Source organism: Balaenoptera ricei, chromosome 16 (assembly GCF_028023285.1).
Source record: "Balaenoptera ricei isolate mBalRic1 chromosome 16, mBalRic1.hap2, whole genome shotgun sequence".
NCBI lineage: Eukaryota > Metazoa > Chordata > Mammalia > Artiodactyla > Balaenopteridae > Balaenoptera > Balaenoptera ricei.
In genome coordinates this window covers 66,017,241-66,036,645 of record NC_082654.1, presented here as the reverse complement: position 1 = coordinate 66,036,645, position 19,405 = coordinate 66,017,241, and the positions used below count along the sequence as shown (strand labels likewise).

Here is a 19,405-nt window from a genome sequence, read left to right as displayed (position 1 = left end):
GGACCAAATGAATCAAGATAAAAGTAGCAATTTCCCATCCAAATGGTGGTGGTGATAACAAAATCTCTGAATGTATAATAATTATATATATTATGTAATCTAAACAATACATCAATCCTGGGAAACCATCAGGCCGTTATTTCAATCCTTATTTTATAGATGATTCTCCATTTGCATATGTGATAAAAAGAAAGATTTGTTCAAAATCACACTGATAAGAAGCAGCACAGATGGAGTTAGAATCATGGTCTTTTTTAACAATACAATGCTATCTGTAATCTGGAAGTATAAGCCTCTAGATCTAGGGGCATAAGATAAAAGCAAAGAACCATTCAAACATATTATATTACTATATCTGCTGATACAGAAGTACATTAGAAACAGCAGGGACTTTGGAAGTCGATTTGGATTTGTATTTCAACCCTGCTGCTTACTGGTTTATGACCTTTGATATTCAGATTAAGGGTCAAAATATAACTGTAAAGAGTTTAAAAAGTTAAATGAGGGATATACGTAAAGTGCTCACATGAATTAGTGTACAATGGAGGTTTCTAATCTTGGCCACTGTTACATTATTTTCCTTTCCCTTTCAGCTAGCAATAATTTAGGATCCTAGTTCTAGCATGGCTCCATCAAAAAGGTCTCTGGAGATGGAACCCCATAGGGTTCTCCTCAACAGAGACTGAGGCTTCTGAGCCAGGCACATAAATTACTTGCTCAAGTTCTGTCTGTAATTATGAAAGACAAAAGGTTCAATTTTCTCCTCCGCTTCTCCTTCCCTCACTTTCATTTGTGGAAAAAGACACAGCTAAGGGAAAAAAGAATTTTTTTAAGAAGTAATGCAGATAAGAAAGGGGGGGGAGATGAATAATTATTTGGGAAGAGGGTCCTGTTGACAAAGGATGGTTCACTGAAGTAGTAGGAAAAGAGAGTCCAGAGGAAAGAAAGAATCTAATCAACCTCTTCAATCCTAGACAAAAGGCATAAAGAGAAGTAGAGACCCATTCCATGACAACAGAAGATCTTAATAGCAGTTTACTGCAGAATCCAGTTAACCTTAAAGTGCTTCAAGAAAGCCTTTGACTGGGAAATGCAAACATAAGAATGACTTATTTCCCCTTACGAAAAAAATGGCTATCATATCTTCAGTTATAATAAGAGAAATGACTTGTTTTTCTAGAGAGCTTAGACATACTAAATACAAAAGAAAAAAGTTCAAGAAGTAGTTGAGAAAGTACCCAGGAACTTCATTAAAAGAATAAAAAGGGAAAAATCAATGGTACATAAGGGCTCTTTCTTACAGAGAACAGAAGGACTTATCTCCTTTACCCTTTATCATTTACCTTAGTACCAGGCAAGAAGGGTGTGAAAACACTAAAGAAGCTGTTAAGGGGAGGAAACTAAAGATTTAAAGGTTCATATGGGTTTTTCAGTCATTCTAGAGGCTAGAAACATATCCTTCTCCCTTAGGTCATGTCTCCCAAAATAGCATCTTAAAAATACCAAATGGCACAACAGAGATATACCTACCAGCTGTCAGGGATGTCTCAAATCCATCTTTAGTTAAACAGCTGACACTCTACTTCTTCATATAACTTTGACCTGCTACAAGTGTAAAGGGGACTATTTCTTCCACTGGGAAGAAGGGCAGGAAAGAACAATAGGCAAATTAATGAATTATATATGGTTCCAATTTCAAGTTAGTCATCTGTTTCAAAGGTTGTACTTTGATTGAAGCTATTAGTACCCAACAGCAAAAGGAACATGAGTTTAGATGTTCAAAATCACAACTAGGATGAAATCTCGTTCATATTATAACCATCAATAAATAACAAAAAGCGTATTATTTAAACTAACAAATCATGTTCTTCAAAAAAAACATAAGGAGAATCTAATTCATTAGTATGCTATTGTTCTGCCCAACTACAGACAAGTTATCCATAAATGCCTAACAAAGTCAAATAAGACCAAAGCTCTAAAGTATAGATACAGTCTTTCTTTTAAAGGAAAATTTAGATAACTTCTCCAAATTCCTATAATATCTTTTATGTCAATCTAATTCTGTAATATATTCATGTTAAAATAAACATCATCAGTCTGTTAGTGGCAATGGGGAGAGAGGAAAATAAACGGACTATTGGACATACCCTATGTAATATTTCTAAAACCTTTAATGCGGTATGAAGAAAACTGTTGAAAATTCTTCTTTCAGAAGGGGGAATGCCGATCTTGTAGAGTTTCAAAAGATGTACCACAACCTCCTTAAAAAGTTCTACAATCTTGAGGAATAGTGGAGGTTCAAGTACTGACCACCAGTTTTCTGTTATTAAAGGGTGAACACACAAAATAAAATTTAAAAAGTCACAATTTTCAAAATCATACTGACTTTTTTTCGAAAGCAGTGGCTCTTAACCCTTTGAAAACCTCAGGAAGATACACATAATATGGTATTTTACATAACATTTCTAGGGTTTATAGATACCACCCCACCCTCAAGTTAAAGAATACGGTTCTAAAAGCTCTCAAAAGCAAAAATAAAGAAAGGTCTATTGAATTTACATTCTTGGTTTCCTAAGCTACATTAAAAACTTAATACCTAGTATTAAGACCACTTGTTAAAAAGTGCTTTGGAAATTAGGATTTTAATTTTTAAACAAAACACTTTTAAAACTGTATTGCTCCAATATTTAAAGATCTCTCCAACTTTTATCTTTCAACTTACATAACATAAAGTTGAAATATTGTGAAGCACCATCCTAAAAATGCAAGGTACTCCTGAAAATCAAATACAGAAACTGAACAATGTAAAGTATACCATGTCTGTCCTTCCCCACGTTCACTATTTGTAGTTATTAACTACAAATATGACAATCTTATGCAGCAGACAGAAAGGAATACAAAAACTTCTGACAACATGGAAGCAATATGCTTGTGAGTCCCTGCTTCATTCTTCTAACCACTGGCTAATTCCCGCAGATTCCAGGATTCTACCCCTTGCTTGTTGCTTCCTCTGCTCACCCTCAGCCTAAAACTTCTTGTACTGATTTTATTACTCTTATGTATCTCAGATTCACATACCTAACAAATACTATTAAGAAGGAAAGCACTGCTACTAAATGTAGCAGGCAAACTAATGGCCAGCAGATAAAGATGAAATGTATACAATTAGAAAAATTAAAGTGAGGAAAGTTTAGGCCAAAAACCCAGAGGAATAAGATCAAATAAACAGTGGAATCTCACCTACACGCAGAGACATCAGAAAATTAGCAAATGAGGGAAATACAAGGCAAAGGGTTAATAAAGTTCAAGGAGGATTTAATATCCATGTTTGTTCAGTTTTAATTGTTCCTCCTCCTTTACTTCTTTAACAGTAAGATCACTCTGGAGGGGATGAGGAAGGCAAATACGAAAAACAGTTTTTATCTTTCCTGATACTGTCTCTGCTGTTGTGCTCGATTAAAATTTTAATATTTAACATGCTTTGCCTCCAACTCTAACAACTAGCATCAGATGACTAGCAAAAAGCAACAAACTGAAAAACAGGTTTATCTCACCTTAAGACAATGTCAAAATAAACAGGGTAGCAAAATTTCAAACAGCAAAGAAGAAGTTATGAGCATTTTCATTTAAAGAGAAAAGGTTGTAAAAAAAAAAAGTATTAAAATTCTTACCAAGTACTTTCAGTGGTGCCTTTTCTAGGTTCACAAGAGCTGTACCAAAGGGAATTGCTATTGTGGTGAAATTGTTGGAATCACTCATCAGGGGGCATTCTGGTAGAGTAAGATAAAATCTCAATGCTTCAACATCAGGTAAGGAGCTAGTCAGTTTAGGAATAAGATTCTTTTCCAAGCTAGCTGCCACCTATATTTTGACAAAAAGTAAAACCTACTTCATTTAAAATGAATGCATATTCCAAAAAAAGAAAGAAAAAGAAAACCTTATACTACAGCAAACGTGAAAAGGTGAAGGGAAAAAAAAAAAAAAGAAAAAGAAACCATCTTACAATGAATCAATGAATGCACTTTGGAGCACAATGAAAATTAATGCCTAAGCAGTGCTAAGAGAATTTTAAATATCTTGCATACAAGATATTTATATCTCAATTTAAACTCTCTACATCTATAGTTACACAGACTTAACCAACATGGTAATATTAAGTAATTAAGAGTCTGCTCTGAACATCTGGAAAGATTTTCAGATATTTGACAGCTAAATTACAAACAGTTTAAAATAATACCCTATTTTAATTCTTATATTAATATATTAAATAAAATTATACAGACATCTTAATAAAGTGTATGAAACTATAAAGTTAATTAGGCCACAAACATATAAAAAAACATGGAATAAAAAACTCAACAGGCTACATAATACAAATATAAAATACTTTAAAAACAAACCTGCTGAGATATCTGAGGATGATCAGGTTGTATAAGTTTGTGGAATAAAAGCCTAGCAGCATTCATATCAACCCCTGAAAATCTGATGCCTGTTCTATAGTGATCATCATTGCTATTTAAAAAAAAGAGAGAGAGAGAGAAAATAATAAAATGCAACTTCAAAATTTTTTCACTTCTTTTTAATATGACATTATTTAATATAATAAATTTGAAAAATTCAGTATACCAAAGAATTGTCACTCACCTAACAGCTAAAAAACTTCCATTTAGACAACCAGACGAAGAAAACGTTCCATCTATTTCACTAAAAAGAAATTTAAAAATCACAAAATCACAAAATGAGAAATCTAATTGCTTATCTTTGGTGTTTTTTTTTTTTAATAGATCTTTATTGGAGTATAATTGCTTCACAATACTGTGTTAGTTTCTGTTGCAAAACAAAGCGAATCAGCCATATGCATACACATGTCCCCATATCCCCTCCCTCTTAAGCCTCCCTTCCCTCCTCCCTATCCCACCCCTCTAGGTCATCACAAAGCACCAAGCCGATCTCCCTGTGCTATGCTGCTGCTTCCCACCAGCCAACTATTTTACATTCGGTAGTGTATGTATGTCGATGCTACTCTCACTTCGCCCCAGCTTCCCCCTCCCACCCCATGTCCTCAAGTCCATTCTGTATGTCTACCTCTTTATTCCTGCCCTGCAACTAGGTTCATCCGTACCCTTTTTTTTTTTTTTTAAGATTCCGTATATATACATTAGCATACGGTATTTGTTTTTCTCTTTCTGACTTACTTCACTCTGTATGACAGACTCTAGGTCCATCCACCTCACTACAAATAACTCAATTTTGTTCCTTTTTATGGCTGAGTAATATTCCATTGTATATATGTGCCACATCTTTATCCATTCATCATCTTTATTTTTTAATAAAAAATAAAATCACCTTTTATTTATTTATTTATTATTTATGTGGATAAGATCCACATCACCTTTATTATTTAATAAAAAATAAAATGTAGTATTTAATGCTACAGAGCATTCCTCCAACCAACATTCAAAATAAATCAGAATTCTTGGGCTTCCCTGGTGGCGCAGTGGTTGAGAATCTGCCTGCCAATGCAGGGGACACGGGTTCGAGCCCTGGTCTGGGAAGATCCCACATGCTGCGGAGCAACTGGGCCTGTGAGCCACAACTACTGAGCCTGCGCTCCACAACAAGAGAGGCCGTGACAGTGAGAGGCCCACGCACCACGATGAGGAGTGGCCCCCGCTTACCGCAACTAGAGAAAGCCCTCGCACAGAAACAAAGACCCAACACAGCCAAAAATAAATAAATAAATAAACTCCAATCTCTTTAAAAAGTAAATCAATCAATCAATCAATCAGAATTCTATAAATTACTAAAGATTAAGTAAATCTTGATAAAGGTATTACTGTTTATCTCTTTATTACTCTCTCAAACATTACTACCGTCCTCTGATTCATAAAATAAATCTGATGTTCCTAAAAAAATTTTTATATAAACATGCACATTTAACTTTCTTAATTCCACATGGTGGTAAATCTAATCTGGAATGTTATTTTTCTGAAGACTACTCTTCAGGCTTTTAAGAAAAATTTTAGTTTGGGAAAATAATTTAGAATTAAAAAACAGCTGATCAGCTATAGCCCCTCCTCCCAAATACCTACACCACCTTCAACAACAACAACAAAAACTTTAAGTACTAAACAAGTCCATCTTCAAGAAAAATATTCAAGAAAGAAGAAATACTCAACTCTTCCATGGAATATAGAAGTTAAAAGACAGTGACCACTATGAAGCTAGAAGGAACATTTTTGCAAACCCAATCCTAAAGTGGCTATATTTAATATTTTAAGTTATCATTTAATATATCATTATGTATATGAAAGAACTGTAACTTATAAACATCTAAATGAGATCTCCTAAAATATCCACTATTACAGAAATTCTAGACAATTAAACTTTTTTATATAAACCATTCAGTAAATATTTAATGAAATATTTATTTAAATAAAAACTCCTAAGTACAGGTTCCTCTACCATGGAGTTAAGAGACTTTGTGTAGATAAAATATTTTTCTTACTTGGCTATCTCTACAGGAAATCTTCCAGAGGGGTAGCTCAGCCATTTTTGAATTAGAGCTTCATTCACAGTCCAGATCTGCTTCGAAGGATCAGGATATCTAAAGTCATCTGGTGGCCCACAGTTCTAAATTTTAAAATAAATAGATGAGTCAGAGGCAAGAGATATTATATATAAACCAAGACATGCCTCCACGTGTATTTGGAAGTTAATCTCTACTAAACACCTGGAACAAAAACTTATCAAACGGGTACTTCCCTGGTGGCGCAGTGGTTAGGAATCCGCCTGCCAATGCAGGGGACACAGGCTCGAGCCCTGGTCCGGGAAGATCCCACATGCTGCGGAGCAACTAAGCCCGTGTGCCACAACTACTGAGAGTGCGCTCTAGAGCCCGCGAGCCACAACTATTGAAGTCCGCGCACCTAGAGCCCATGCTCTGCAACAAAGAGAAGCCACCGCAATGAGAAGCCTGTGCACCACAATGAAGAGTAGCCCCGCTCACTGCAACTAGAGAAAGCCCACGTGCAGCAACAAAGACCCAAAGCAGCCAAAAATAAATAAAGAAAAAAAAAAAAAAACTTATCAAGTGGATCTGAAAAATTCTATAGACCCGAGGAAAAAAAAAATTAAGGCAATTACTTTGTAACATATAAAGAACATTAATATGGGTTTAAAAACAACTTCTAAATTATCTGAGCTTAGTAATTATTTATATGATTACTATTACCTGGGGATTAGAGTAATGTGAAAAGCTTTGATCTCCACCTGAGAAAATTCTTTTTACACAGAAATATTCTTCAGAATCTGTAATAAAAATAAAATATAAAACATTCAAGATTTATATGCATTTTTCAGAGCATCAAATATGCTACTGGATTTTCTCTTAATCATCTAACTTAATGAGACCTCCCGATCATGGGCTCAATGATACAAAATGACTGAGAATGTTCTGACTGCTGTGGAGATGGTACTGACCAAGTGACAAATGTTAATGATCCCACAAGCACAACAAGCATTTGATAAGTTTAACAAGTCTTTCTTTTGACCTGCTCACCAAAAAATGGCATTTTCTAGTCTAGATCTTTATTATCTCAATATATTTTAAACTGAAGATGGTGTAAAAATTGAATGAAAGGTATAGAAGATAGCTCAGAAGAAAATAAAAAATAAGAATATTCATTTTGGGGAATTCCCTGGTGGTCCAGTGGTTAGGACTTGGCGTTTTCACTGCTCGTGGCCTGGGTTCAATCCCTGGTCGGGCAACTAAGATCCCATAAGCCTCGCAGGGTACGGCCAAAAAAAAAGGGAATATTTACTTTTAAAAAGAATGACAACAAACAAGTATATGTTAAATCTTCTTGAGTAATGCAAAATTCATAATGTAAAATTATTTTCTCTTTCAATATAGCTGTACAAAAGTAAGATGACACACATAGCTCTTTGTTAACAACTATTTATCAATAACACCCAAATCAGGTCCAAAAACATAAAAGTTAATATGCAAATTTAGTAGAAGTAAAGAAGGAACAATAAAGTACCTTTTTTTTCAAGTTTTGTGTTTTATTGTGGTGTTTATTTTTCTTTAAAAGTTTGGTTTTTTTTTAACATCTTTATTGGAGTATAATTGCTTTACAATGTTGTTAGTTTCTGCTGTATAACAAAGTGAATCAGCTATATGTATACATATATCCCCATATCCTCTCCCTCTTGCATCTCCCTCCCACCCTTCCCTATACCACCCCTCTAGGTGGTCACAAAGCACCCAGCTGATCTCCCCGTGATGCAGCTGCTTCCCACTAGGTATCTATTTTACATTTGGTAGTGTATATATGTCAATGCTACTCTCTCACTTCGTCCCAGCTTACCCTTCCCCCTCCCTGTGTCCTCAAGTCCATTCTCTACGTCTGCGACTTTATTCCTGTCCTGCCCCTAGGTTCATCAGAACTTTTTTTTTTTTTTTTTAGATTCCATACATATGTGTTAGCATACGGTATTTGTTTTTCTCTTTCTGACTTACTTCACTCTGTATGACAGACTCTAGGTCCATCCACCTCACTACAAATAACTCAATTTCGTTTCAATAATGTGCCTTTATAAAAAGACATTCAAAGCCTCTTCCTTTTTCTCCTCTCCTGTACCTCAAAATAGAAAGAGTATCTATTATCAAAAATACCGCTAGCCTAGTATTTAGAAGTATCACATACCAAAACACCATAGCTCCACAATGTAATTTAAGGCTAGTTATTTCCAAATATAATCCATTGCTGTGTTCCTACTGCTGACCCCCCACTCTTTAGTTGACTAATTCTTCACCTTGTATTATTTGTGACCACCACTGCTACAGAATTATAAATTCTTAAGGAAGGGAGCACATCTTAATTTTCTTGATCATTCCCTACTACCAAGCACAATATTTTATTTGTAAAAGAACTCAGTAAATATTTAATATGAATATATAATATAAAAAATTATCTAGCTTAGAAAATACTAATAATAAGAGCTTCAGAGATCAGAACATTAATATGACCAAATTTTCCACAACAAGACTGCTCTAAGGCCAAAAATTTTTAAGAACAGATTAAAAGGGTAAATCTAAAATATTAAATAAACCAATCATTCAACTTAAAATCTTTTCTCTACATCATCCTCACAAGTCTACAAGAAGTCATGCACTTCCTCAAAAAATTTAGCAGGATGTTATTCGTTTGTTCCTAAAAGGTGATTCTGCCTTCTTTAAATAATCATCAAGTAAACGGATGACTAATCTATAGTACATGAATGGGTTTCTGGGGGCTGTGAGTAGGGCACCAAAAATTATTTTCCTTAATTTCCTTTTAATTATTACTGTAAAAAAGTCTGTGAAACCTAGTCATTTGTCCTACCCAGCTTCCTGCAGATTGGATTTTGCTGATTATATCCTCAAGGATTCTCCTAACATTTCTCTCAGTCTTCTGTATTTCCTATAAATTGGTAGTTGGATCTAGAGAGGATTTAATTAGATTAATAAGTCAATTATTTTGACAAAACTATTACATGGTGGTGGAAGGGGCTGTTCTTCCATCAGTAAGCACATAATGTGTAGTTGGGTTCCTTTTTGTGATGTTAGTAACCATTGATGCCCAATGCTTAGACCATTAATTCACTGTGGGTTGAAAAATGATACACTAATATTACTTCCTCATCTTGTGGTTGGACCATTAGCTTCTCCCTATCTACCACATAGTTCATTAACCTGTAATAGGAAAGACTAATGCTGTTCTTTTCCATTTATTTACTATCGTCTGGCTTTTTGAATTTGTATTTATTTGATTATAATTTTTACATGTTTCTTAGTAACATGGATTTCCTCAATGGGAATTTCCGTTAACTTCCTTTACCTATTACATGTCTAAATGTTTGTCTTATTCATTTATTAGGTGTCTTACTGTTTTTCACACCAATATGTATGAGCACTTTGGATATTCAGGCTACTAACCTCAGGTTATATTCGTTACAAACGTTTTTTCTAAATAATTATTTAATTTTGACTCACAAGTTTCTTTTTCCATTAAATCAAATGTATTTATCTCATTCTTTTATTTTTTTTTAAAGAGGAAGTGGGTTTCTTTTTAAAAATATTTATTTATTTATTTATTTGGCTGCATTGGGTCTTAGTTGCGGCACGTGGGATCTTCACTGCAGCATGTGGGATCTAGTTCCCTGACAAGGGATCGAACCCGGGTCCCCTGCGTTGGGAGCGCGGAGTCTTAGCCACTGGACCACCAGGGAAGTTGCTCTCTTTCTTAATGGTGACTTTCACTGCCATAATGGTAAGAAAGGTTTTTCCCATCCTCAAATTATAGAATTATTTTCTTAAGAACTCTTTTACATTTAACTTTAATCCATCTATAATTTATTTTAGTGTATACTGTTAGGTTAGGATCTAAACTGACATTTTCCTCCCAATTTTCATGTTTTGAGTAATTCTTTCCCCTTCTCCACATATTAGTGATGCCCTGTTTTAAAGTTATGAAGAGACACTACACCTCTTCTACCTATAACATACAACACTAAACAACTTTGGCACTCTCCTCCATCCCGAAAGTGTTCTCAAAGTCCTTCTTCATAACTTCCACTTCATATAGTCCTTCCTATAACTCCAAGAGCCACTGCCAATCAACTGGAGTTTGAACAAAACCTATATATTGGGTTGGCCAAAAAGTTCCTTCGGTTTCTAAGTAAAAATAAAAGACATTTTTCATTTTCACCAAGAACTTTATTTAACAACATAGTCACCGTTTTGTTCCACTACCTTCTGCCATTTTTCAGGCAACTTCATAATTCCATCTTCCCAAAACCTTTTATCTTTTTGATCAAAGAACTGTTCCAGGTGCCATTTACAGTCTTCCAGGGAATTGAAATATTTTCCATTAAAAGAATTTTGTAAAGACCGAAATAAATGGAAATCCGAAGGTGCAATGTCTGGTGAATATGGCGGATGAATCAGAACTTCCCAGCCAAGCTGTAACAGTTTTTGCCTGGTCATCAAAGACACATGTGCATTATCCTGCATTATCCTGAAGGAAGATTATGCGTTTTCTGTTGACTAATTCCAGACACTTTTCGTCAAGTGCTGCTTTCAGTTGGTCTAATTGGGAGCAGTACTTGCTGGAATTAATCATTTGGTTTTCCAGAAGGAGCTCATAATAGAGGACTCCCTTCCAATCCCACCATATACACAACATCCCTTCTTTGACGACCAGCCTTTGGTGTGGTTGGTGGTGGTTCATTTCGCTTGCCCCATGATCTCTTCTGTTCCACATTATTGTACAGTGTCCATTTTTCATCACCCATCACAATTTGTTTTAAAAATGGAATGTTTTCATCACGCTTAAGGAGAGAACTGCATGCAGAAATACGGTCAAGAAGGTTTTTTTTCACTTAACTTATGTGGAATCCAAACACCAAAGCGATTAACATAACCAAGCTGGTGCAAATGATTTTTGATGCTTGATTTGGATATTTTGAGTATGTTGGCTATCTCCTGCATGGTATAACGTTGATTGTTCTCAATTAATGTCTCAATTTGACCGCTATCAACTTCAACTGGTCTACCGGACCGTGGAGCATCGTCCAGAAAGAAATCTCCAGCACAAAACTTCACAAACCACTTTTGACACGTTCTATCAGTCCCAGCACCTTCTCCATACACTGCACAAATCTTTTCTTTGCGTTTCAGTTGCATTTTTATCCTTCTTGAAATAATAAAGCATAGTATGCCAAAAAAGTTACTTTTTTTTTCCATCTTCAATATTAAAATGGCTACACAAAAATTCACCAATTTTGATGTCTTTTTTTAATGCACACTGATATGACACAGCTGTCATAATACAATCTAACAAAATTGTTTCAAATGAAGTAAAAGACAACTAAGCGCTACTAGAGCCAGCTTACAGGAAACCGAACGAACTTTTTGGCCAACCCAACAATAATGGCAATACATGGATTCCCCTCCCACCACCGGATTTCCACTAAGCTATAATAATCTAAATGTCTAGGGACTTCCCTGGTGGTGCAGGGGTCAAGAGTCCTCCTGCCAATGCAGGGGACACGGGTTCCTGGTCCGGGAAGATCCCACATGCTACAGAGCAACTAAGCCCGTGCGCCACAACTACTGAGCTTGCGCTCTACAGTCCGCGAGCCACAACTACTGAGTCCACATGCCACAACTACTGAAGCCCGCGCACCTAGAGCCCGCGCTCCGCAACAAGAGAAGCCACCGCAACGAGAAGCCCGCGCACCGCAACAAAGAGTAGCCCCCACTCACTGCAACTAGAGAAAGCCTGCGGGCAGTAATGAAGACCCAACGCAGCCAAAAAATAAATTAAAAAACACACAAAAAAGTCTATATGTATACCAATAATCTGATTTAACTGTTACAGTTTTATAGTATATGTTGTCATATCTAGGAGGGCTAGTTCACCTCCTTATTCTCTACAAAATACACTGTCAGGAAAAACAGAAAATTTTGAAATAGGCTCCCCTGCCCACGCACCCTCCCCCACTCCCACCCCCCATTTACTGAGTCTTGATTAGGGCACTCTTCAGAAACTTATCTACCTAAATGATGTGTTTGAGCTATTTACAATTCTGTAAAGTGTACTTCTATTTAGGAGCAATACTGACAGAGATAAAACTATGTATGTGCCTTTGACTTACAAGGAAAAGAAGTAGTTTTTTGATGATCTCTGAATCCCTTTACACTCTTAGGACTTATTCAGGACCCCAAAGGGCTTAAAAGCACTAATACATACCACATCAGAATTGAAAATTAAGAAATTTAAAAAATACTCATAGACTTATCTGAAAATGAACAAGAACAAAGGCACTGCATGTTAACACAGATAACAGTACTAACATGAAAGTCATTTTGACCTCATGAACCCTCTGAGACAATACCACTGTCCTTGAGCAACTATCAGCTTGTTCCACAATACAGAAGAACATAACTGAAGACACAACATGGTAAGTGAATTTTATTTTCCTTGGTTTATACTTGATTCTGAAAGAAGCTATACAATATGTTAAAATCTTAGCAAAGTTCACTCAATTTTGAAGGGTATGCTCCCATGCCTTCACCTATGTTATTTTTTTACTTTTGTGTAATCTGTCAAAGAGCAAAAATTCTGTGTCTTACTAGAATAATTTTCTATACTTGATGTTGATTTTGTTTTTCATTATTTAAGTGGGAAAAAAAAGAACAAAGACTCCTCACTTATGAATAAGCTAAAGTTCTTTTCAATCATATTACCATTTACATTTATTTTGAAATGTTTTACTGTCACTTCAGTAAAATAGGTAACCAAGTATTATTTCTCAAGCATCAAAGGTTACATCTTTTAATAAAGTGTTCCAATCTTCTCTTACAACTTTTTTGATTTTTGTCTTCCTGTTATGGGCTGAATTGTGTCCACCCCCGCCCCCAAATTCATATGTTGAAGCTGTAAGCCTCAGAACCTCGGAATATGACTGTATTTGGAGATAGGACCTTTAGAGAGGTGATTAAGGTAAAATGAGGCTGTTAGGGTGGGGCCCTAATCCAATATGCCTGCTGTCCTTATAAGAACAGGAAGAGACACCAGCAACGCACACAAACAGAGAAAAGGTCACATGAGGACACAGCAAGAAGGTAGCCATTTGCAAGCCAAGGCTTCAGAAGAAACCAAACCTGCTGACAGAATGATCTTAGACTTGTAGCTTCTGGAACTGTGAGAAAATAAATTTCTGCTGTTTAAGCCACCCAGTCTGTGGTATTTTGTTATGGCAGCCCTAGCAAACTAACACACTTCCCCGAATCAGATCCTAAACTTCGAAAAATAAAACTTCCAAGATACCTTCTATGTGTTAGTGAAAATATCTTTGAGATTTCCCAGAGAGGCTATGGAGAATCACAATGATTTGTTCTTTCAACATATAAGTAGAGATGCTAGAAATAATTAAGTTTATTTGATGTGTTACTATTATAAGAGTTGCATGGGAAGAGTTGTCAAATCAGAAGACACTTAACCTTCCCTAGGTTAAATTTATATGGTAAAAGTAATTAATATAAATATTTCACCTCTCTAAGTTAATAAAGATATTTCAAAAATGTAAGTACTATAAAAATTTCTAATTTATATGGTAAATATAATTAATATAAAAATTTCAAAAATTAATATATTTCAAAAAGTGTTTTATGAGAAATCCATGGAGATTCATCAATGTCCTTGCTTTCCATATGTTTAAATATGAAGGGAAACATTATTCAAAACTCTTATGAAATAGTTCTATCAAGTTTTCCTGTATTTATAAAAGTTCTGGCGGTATAGTGCTGTCTGTCCTAATTTCAGTTTTTTTTCCCCCAATTTCAGTTATTATTGAACCTTTATTTTATTCACATCTATCATCTTCTAGGCCAGTGATTTTCAAATGGCGTTTTATAAAAATATACATGTCTAAACTTGATCCCTGACTTACTGAATCTCTTTGATATTCTTGGTGTTATTCCTGGTACATTAGGTCTCAGGATTATCATATTATATCTCAAGATTTTTTTCAACTGTAAAAAGTTATACTCATTCATATTCATAAATCAGATGTAAGGAATCACTGACTTCTTTGAGACTAGGCTTAATCATCATCTTTAGAAACATTGTTTAAAAACCTTTTTGGAATACAGGCATAACTCGCTTTATTGTGCTTCATAGATATTGTGGTTTTTACAAATTGCTGATTTGTGGCAATTGATGATTTGTGTTGTCAGATGATTGTTAGCATTTTTTAGTAATAAAGTATTTTTAATTAAGATATAATATGTACATTTTTAAAAGAAAGAATGCTACTGCACACTTAATAGACTACAGAATAGTGTAAACATAACTTTTACATGCACCAAGAAACCAAACATTTTATCTGACTCACTTTATTGTGGTATTCTGGAACCAAACCACAGTATCTCCAAAACATGCCTCTAATGTGTTCTCCATGTCACAGAAACAACCAAATTTCCTTGTCAACTGTATTTATTCTTATTATGAACCCTTGTCATATCTTTCCCCTTGACAATTATCAATAATAAATAAGCCATAGTCATTTTAAGCCTCTGTCATCTATTGACTAGTTTTTGTTTTATTCTGATGCTTGTCTGAAGGCCTTCCTATAAGCTACAGGCCAGAGTTTGTACTTTCAACAAAGAAGGATAGTCTCAGAGCCCTGTGAAAAGGACTGTACCTGGTATTTGAAACCACTTATACGTCAAAGAATAGACACTTGGGTACAGGCTTCTGAGGAGACGTGGCTTAGAGAACTTTCAAAAGAAACCAGTGGACTACATTAGGATTTCTCATACATTTTTTTAAGTTGATAAGCAGTTTTATGAAACTGACAATCCAAGATCCATAATGTTTAACTTTGCTTTAATTTTCTGTTTTCTGGATCTCCCTTATAGGGAGTCATTTCTCCTTCTTCTAAAGTAATCTAATTCACATCAATTTTGTAAACTCTGCTTTGGTACGCTGAAATGAAATGTTAAAAAAACATTTCTCGGAGTACTGGCTGAGAGCCTTCGGAGTTCTTTGAGACTAGAGGAATCCTGAAACCATGGATCACCTATATATGCTTTGAGACATGCTTTAGATGTTTTTTCTGGAAGCCCTGCAACTGCCTAAAAATTGAATGTATCATTGAAAAGACCTATGGCCAATGGTGGCAGAGTCTACATAGAACTATGCTTCGTGGTGTTCTGGGAAAAACCTTTCGGCTTATTGGCTATACTATTCAGTATGGCTGTATAGCTCATTGTGCTTTTGAATACGTTGGTGGTATTGTCATGACTTGCTGGCTACTCTGTAGAGTTGAACTTATCTTGGAACTTCCAACTTATTATGAATCATCCACCAAGCTTGAAGAACATTTGCTTGATTTTCTTTCTTTTAAGCCTGCTCAGATGATTTATATTTTAAAAGGTTTTCAACTTAAATTTAAAAATTGCCTCTCTTTCAGTGTTCTGGACCATCAATGGAGCCTACAATTCAAAATTCAGATATTGTTTTTGCAGAAAATCTTAGTCGACATTTTTATGGTATCCAAAGGTAAATTTCTGCCACAGATATATTAAATTGATGGTGAAAAACACACACACACAAAAAAAAAAAAAAAAAAACATTTCTCTTCTCCCTTCAGCTTGCCAGTATCTCCTGGAAAGGAGCTTATATCCTCTTCTGAGGCCCTGATTTTTGCAGCTGCCATTCAGGGCACACCTCTAGATCACCTGAGTCTGGGGGCCAGCAGGGGATTATGCTCAAGGGTCCCACAGGACTAAAACCAATGGACAAAGAGTTCTTAACTGACTACCACCCCAGGGCACAGCAAGAGGCAACAGACTGAGGTGCCCAATCTTTCTGTAGAAGAGGCTTATTAGTTTATCTAATACAGCTTTGGCCTAAGAGGCAGGCTTCTAATTAAACCCACATCAAAGGGCCTGTTGTAATCCTCTCAGAGATCTCAGAAGGAGGGCCCTATCTTTGCACCATCCCTCTGCTGCACTCCAGAACATCCGTTTCTTCCATAGGGGAGCTCGTATTCCCATCTGGTGCCCCCATTTTTGTGGTTGCCACCTAACTGATGCCCCTTGATTGCCTGGTTCTGGTGGACAGCTGGGCTTGTATCCTGGGTCCCATGGGACTGTAACAACTGGAGAGACAGTTTTGGGTTGGCTACCATCCCCAGTGCACAGCACAAACAACAAACAGAAACATGCCCCAGTTTTCTGTGAAAAAGGCCTATCTGCTTGTCCTGGAGCTTTGGCCCAAGGCTTCTACACCTCTAGCAACCTACTGAGGTGATCTTTGGGGACGAAAGCTGGTGGATGCCATCTTTGCGCTCTCCCTCTACCTTGCTTTAACTTGCCAATATCTCCTGGAAAGGAGCTTGTACCCTTAGCTGGTGCCTTGATTTTCACAGCTGCCACCCAAGGGACACCTCTAGGTTGCCTAGTTCTGGCAGCAGTGTGACTTTCCCTTGCAGTCCCACAGGACGATATACATTTGCATACTTAAAAGCCACTGCCTGAGGGTCTGGCATCAATCAGCCTGAATCTAGGTATTGCTGAAATTCTCCCCTTTGGGATACTGACAGGTCTTGGCACATTCTCAACTAACTGAGAGCCACTAAAAATAATATAGACTGTTTGGACATTAACAAAGATTTGAGAGACAACCAAGAGTGAGGGCAGAGTTGAACTATATTACAACACTACAGTAATCAAAACAGTATGGTATCAGCATTAAAAACAGACATAGATCAATGGGACAGAATAGAGAGCCCAGAAATAAACCAATGCATATATGATCAATTTATTTAGGACAAAGGAACTAAGAATACACAGTGGGAAAAGGACAGTCTTTTCAATGAATAGTGCTGGGAAAACTGGACAGCCACATGCAAAAGAATGAAACTGGACCACTATCTTACACCATACACAAAAACTAACTCAAGGGCTTCCCTGGTAGTACAGTGGTTAAGAATCCGCCTGCCAATGCAGGGGACACAGGTTCAAGCCCTGGTCCAGGAAGATCCCACATGCCACGGAGCAACTAAGCCCGTGCACCACAACTACTGAGCCTGCACTCTAGAGCCTGCAAGCCACAACTACTGAAGCCCGTGCACCTAGAGCCCGTGATCCTCAACAAGAGAAGCCACTGCAATGAGAAGCCCGTGCACCACAACGAAGAGTAGCCCCGCTTGCCACAACTAGAGAAAGCCCGCACGCAGCAACAAAGACCTGACGCAGCCAAAAATGATAAATTTATAAAAAAAAAAAAAACTAACTCAAAATGGACTAAAGACTTGAATATATGACCTAAATCATAAAACTCCTAGAAGAAAACATAGGCAGTAAGCTCCCTGACATCAGTCTTGAGGATGATTTTTTGGATTTAGCACCAAAAGTATCAAAAGCAAAAATAAACAAGTAGGACTACATCACACTAAAAAGCTTCTGCACAGCAAAGGAAACCATCAACATGGATTAAAGACCAAAATGTAAGACCGGAAACCATAAAACTCCTAGAAGAAAACAGGCAGATCACTCTTTGACATAAATCGTAGCAATATTTTTTTGGATCTGTCTCCTAAGGCAAAGGAAACAAAAGCAAAAATAAACAAATGGGACCTAATTGGACTTAAAAGCTTTTGCACAGCAAAGGAAATCACTGACAAAACAAAAAGACAACCTACTGATTGGCAGAAAATATTTGCAAATGATATGACCGATAAGGGGTTAATATCCAAAATATATAAACAGCTCATGTAACTCAACATCAAAAAACAAACAGCCTGGTTTAAAAAAATAGACAGAAGAGCTGAATAGACATTTTTCCAAAGAAGACATACAGATGGCCTACAGGCACATGAAAAGATGCTCAACATCATTAATCATCAGGGAAATGCAAATCACAAGGAGATATCAACTCACAGTTGTTAGACTGGCTATTATCAAAAAGACAAGAAATAACAAGTGTTGGTGAAGATGTGGAGAAAAGAGAACCCTCGTGCACTGTTAATGGGAATATAAATCGGTGCAGCCACTATGGAAACAGTATGGGGGTTCTTCAAAAAATTAGAAACAGAACTACCATATGATCCAGCAATTCCACTTCTGGGTAAAACAAAAACACTAATTTGAAAAGATATATGCACCACCATGTTCATTTTAGCATTATTTACAATAGCCAAGGTATGGAAGCGACCTAAGTTTCCACTGATGGATGAATGGATAAAGAAAACATGGGGGGTGTGTGTGTGTATGTGTGTGTAAGTATATACATACACACATGTATATACACACATACATACAATGGAATATTATTTAGCCATAAAAAAGAAGGAAATCTTGCCATTTGTGACAACACACATGATTCCTAGAGGGCATTATGCTAAGTGAAATAAGTCAGAAAGAGAAAGACAAATACTGTATGATCTCACTTACATGTGGAATCTAAAAAACAAACAACAACAACAAACTGAAACCAAGCTCATAGATATGGAGAACAGATTAGTGGTTGCCAGAGGTGGCTGGGGGTGGGGGCCAGGCAAAATGGATGAAGGGGGTCAAAAGGCACAAACTTCCAGTTATAAAAAAACTAAATCATGGGACTGAAATGTACAGTATGGTGACTACAGTTAATAATACTGTACTGCAAATTAGAAAGTTGCTGAGAGTAAATCTTAGTTTCATAACAAGAAAAAAAATTTTTAACGATGGTGACAGATGTTAACTAGACTTATTGTGGTGATCATTTGCAATATATACAAATATCAAATTGTTATGCTATATACATGAAACAAATATAATGTTATGTCAATTAAAAACATTTTATCT

The 19,405-nt window shown here is 36.2% G+C and overlaps 1 protein-coding gene across 6 annotated transcripts in view; it reads right to left on the bottom strand.

Annotated features, from left to right (window-relative positions):
* Window positions 1-19,405, bottom strand: part of HERC4 (HECT and RLD domain containing E3 ubiquitin protein ligase 4) — a 131,147-nt gene that overhangs the window by 46,054 nt on the left and 65,688 nt on the right. For 5 of the 6 annotated variants that reach the window (XM_059899275.1, XM_059899273.1, XM_059899276.1 and 2 more), the window contains exons 9-14: window positions 7,235-7,311; window positions 6,509-6,633; window positions 4,645-4,704; window positions 4,401-4,512; window positions 3,672-3,861; window positions 2,148-2,320 (exon numbers count right to left, since the gene is read on the bottom strand). In XM_059899275.1, the coding sequence (XP_059755258.1) occupies window positions 2,148-2,320; window positions 3,672-3,861; window positions 4,401-4,512; window positions 4,645-4,704; window positions 6,509-6,633; window positions 7,235-7,311 (737 nt within the window). Of the gene's footprint in view, window positions 1-1,530; window positions 1,636-2,147; window positions 2,321-3,671; window positions 3,862-4,400; window positions 4,513-4,644; window positions 4,705-6,508; window positions 6,634-7,234; window positions 7,312-19,405 lie in introns of all 6 variants that reach the window. The other variant, XR_009497885.1, reaches the window with a different exon arrangement.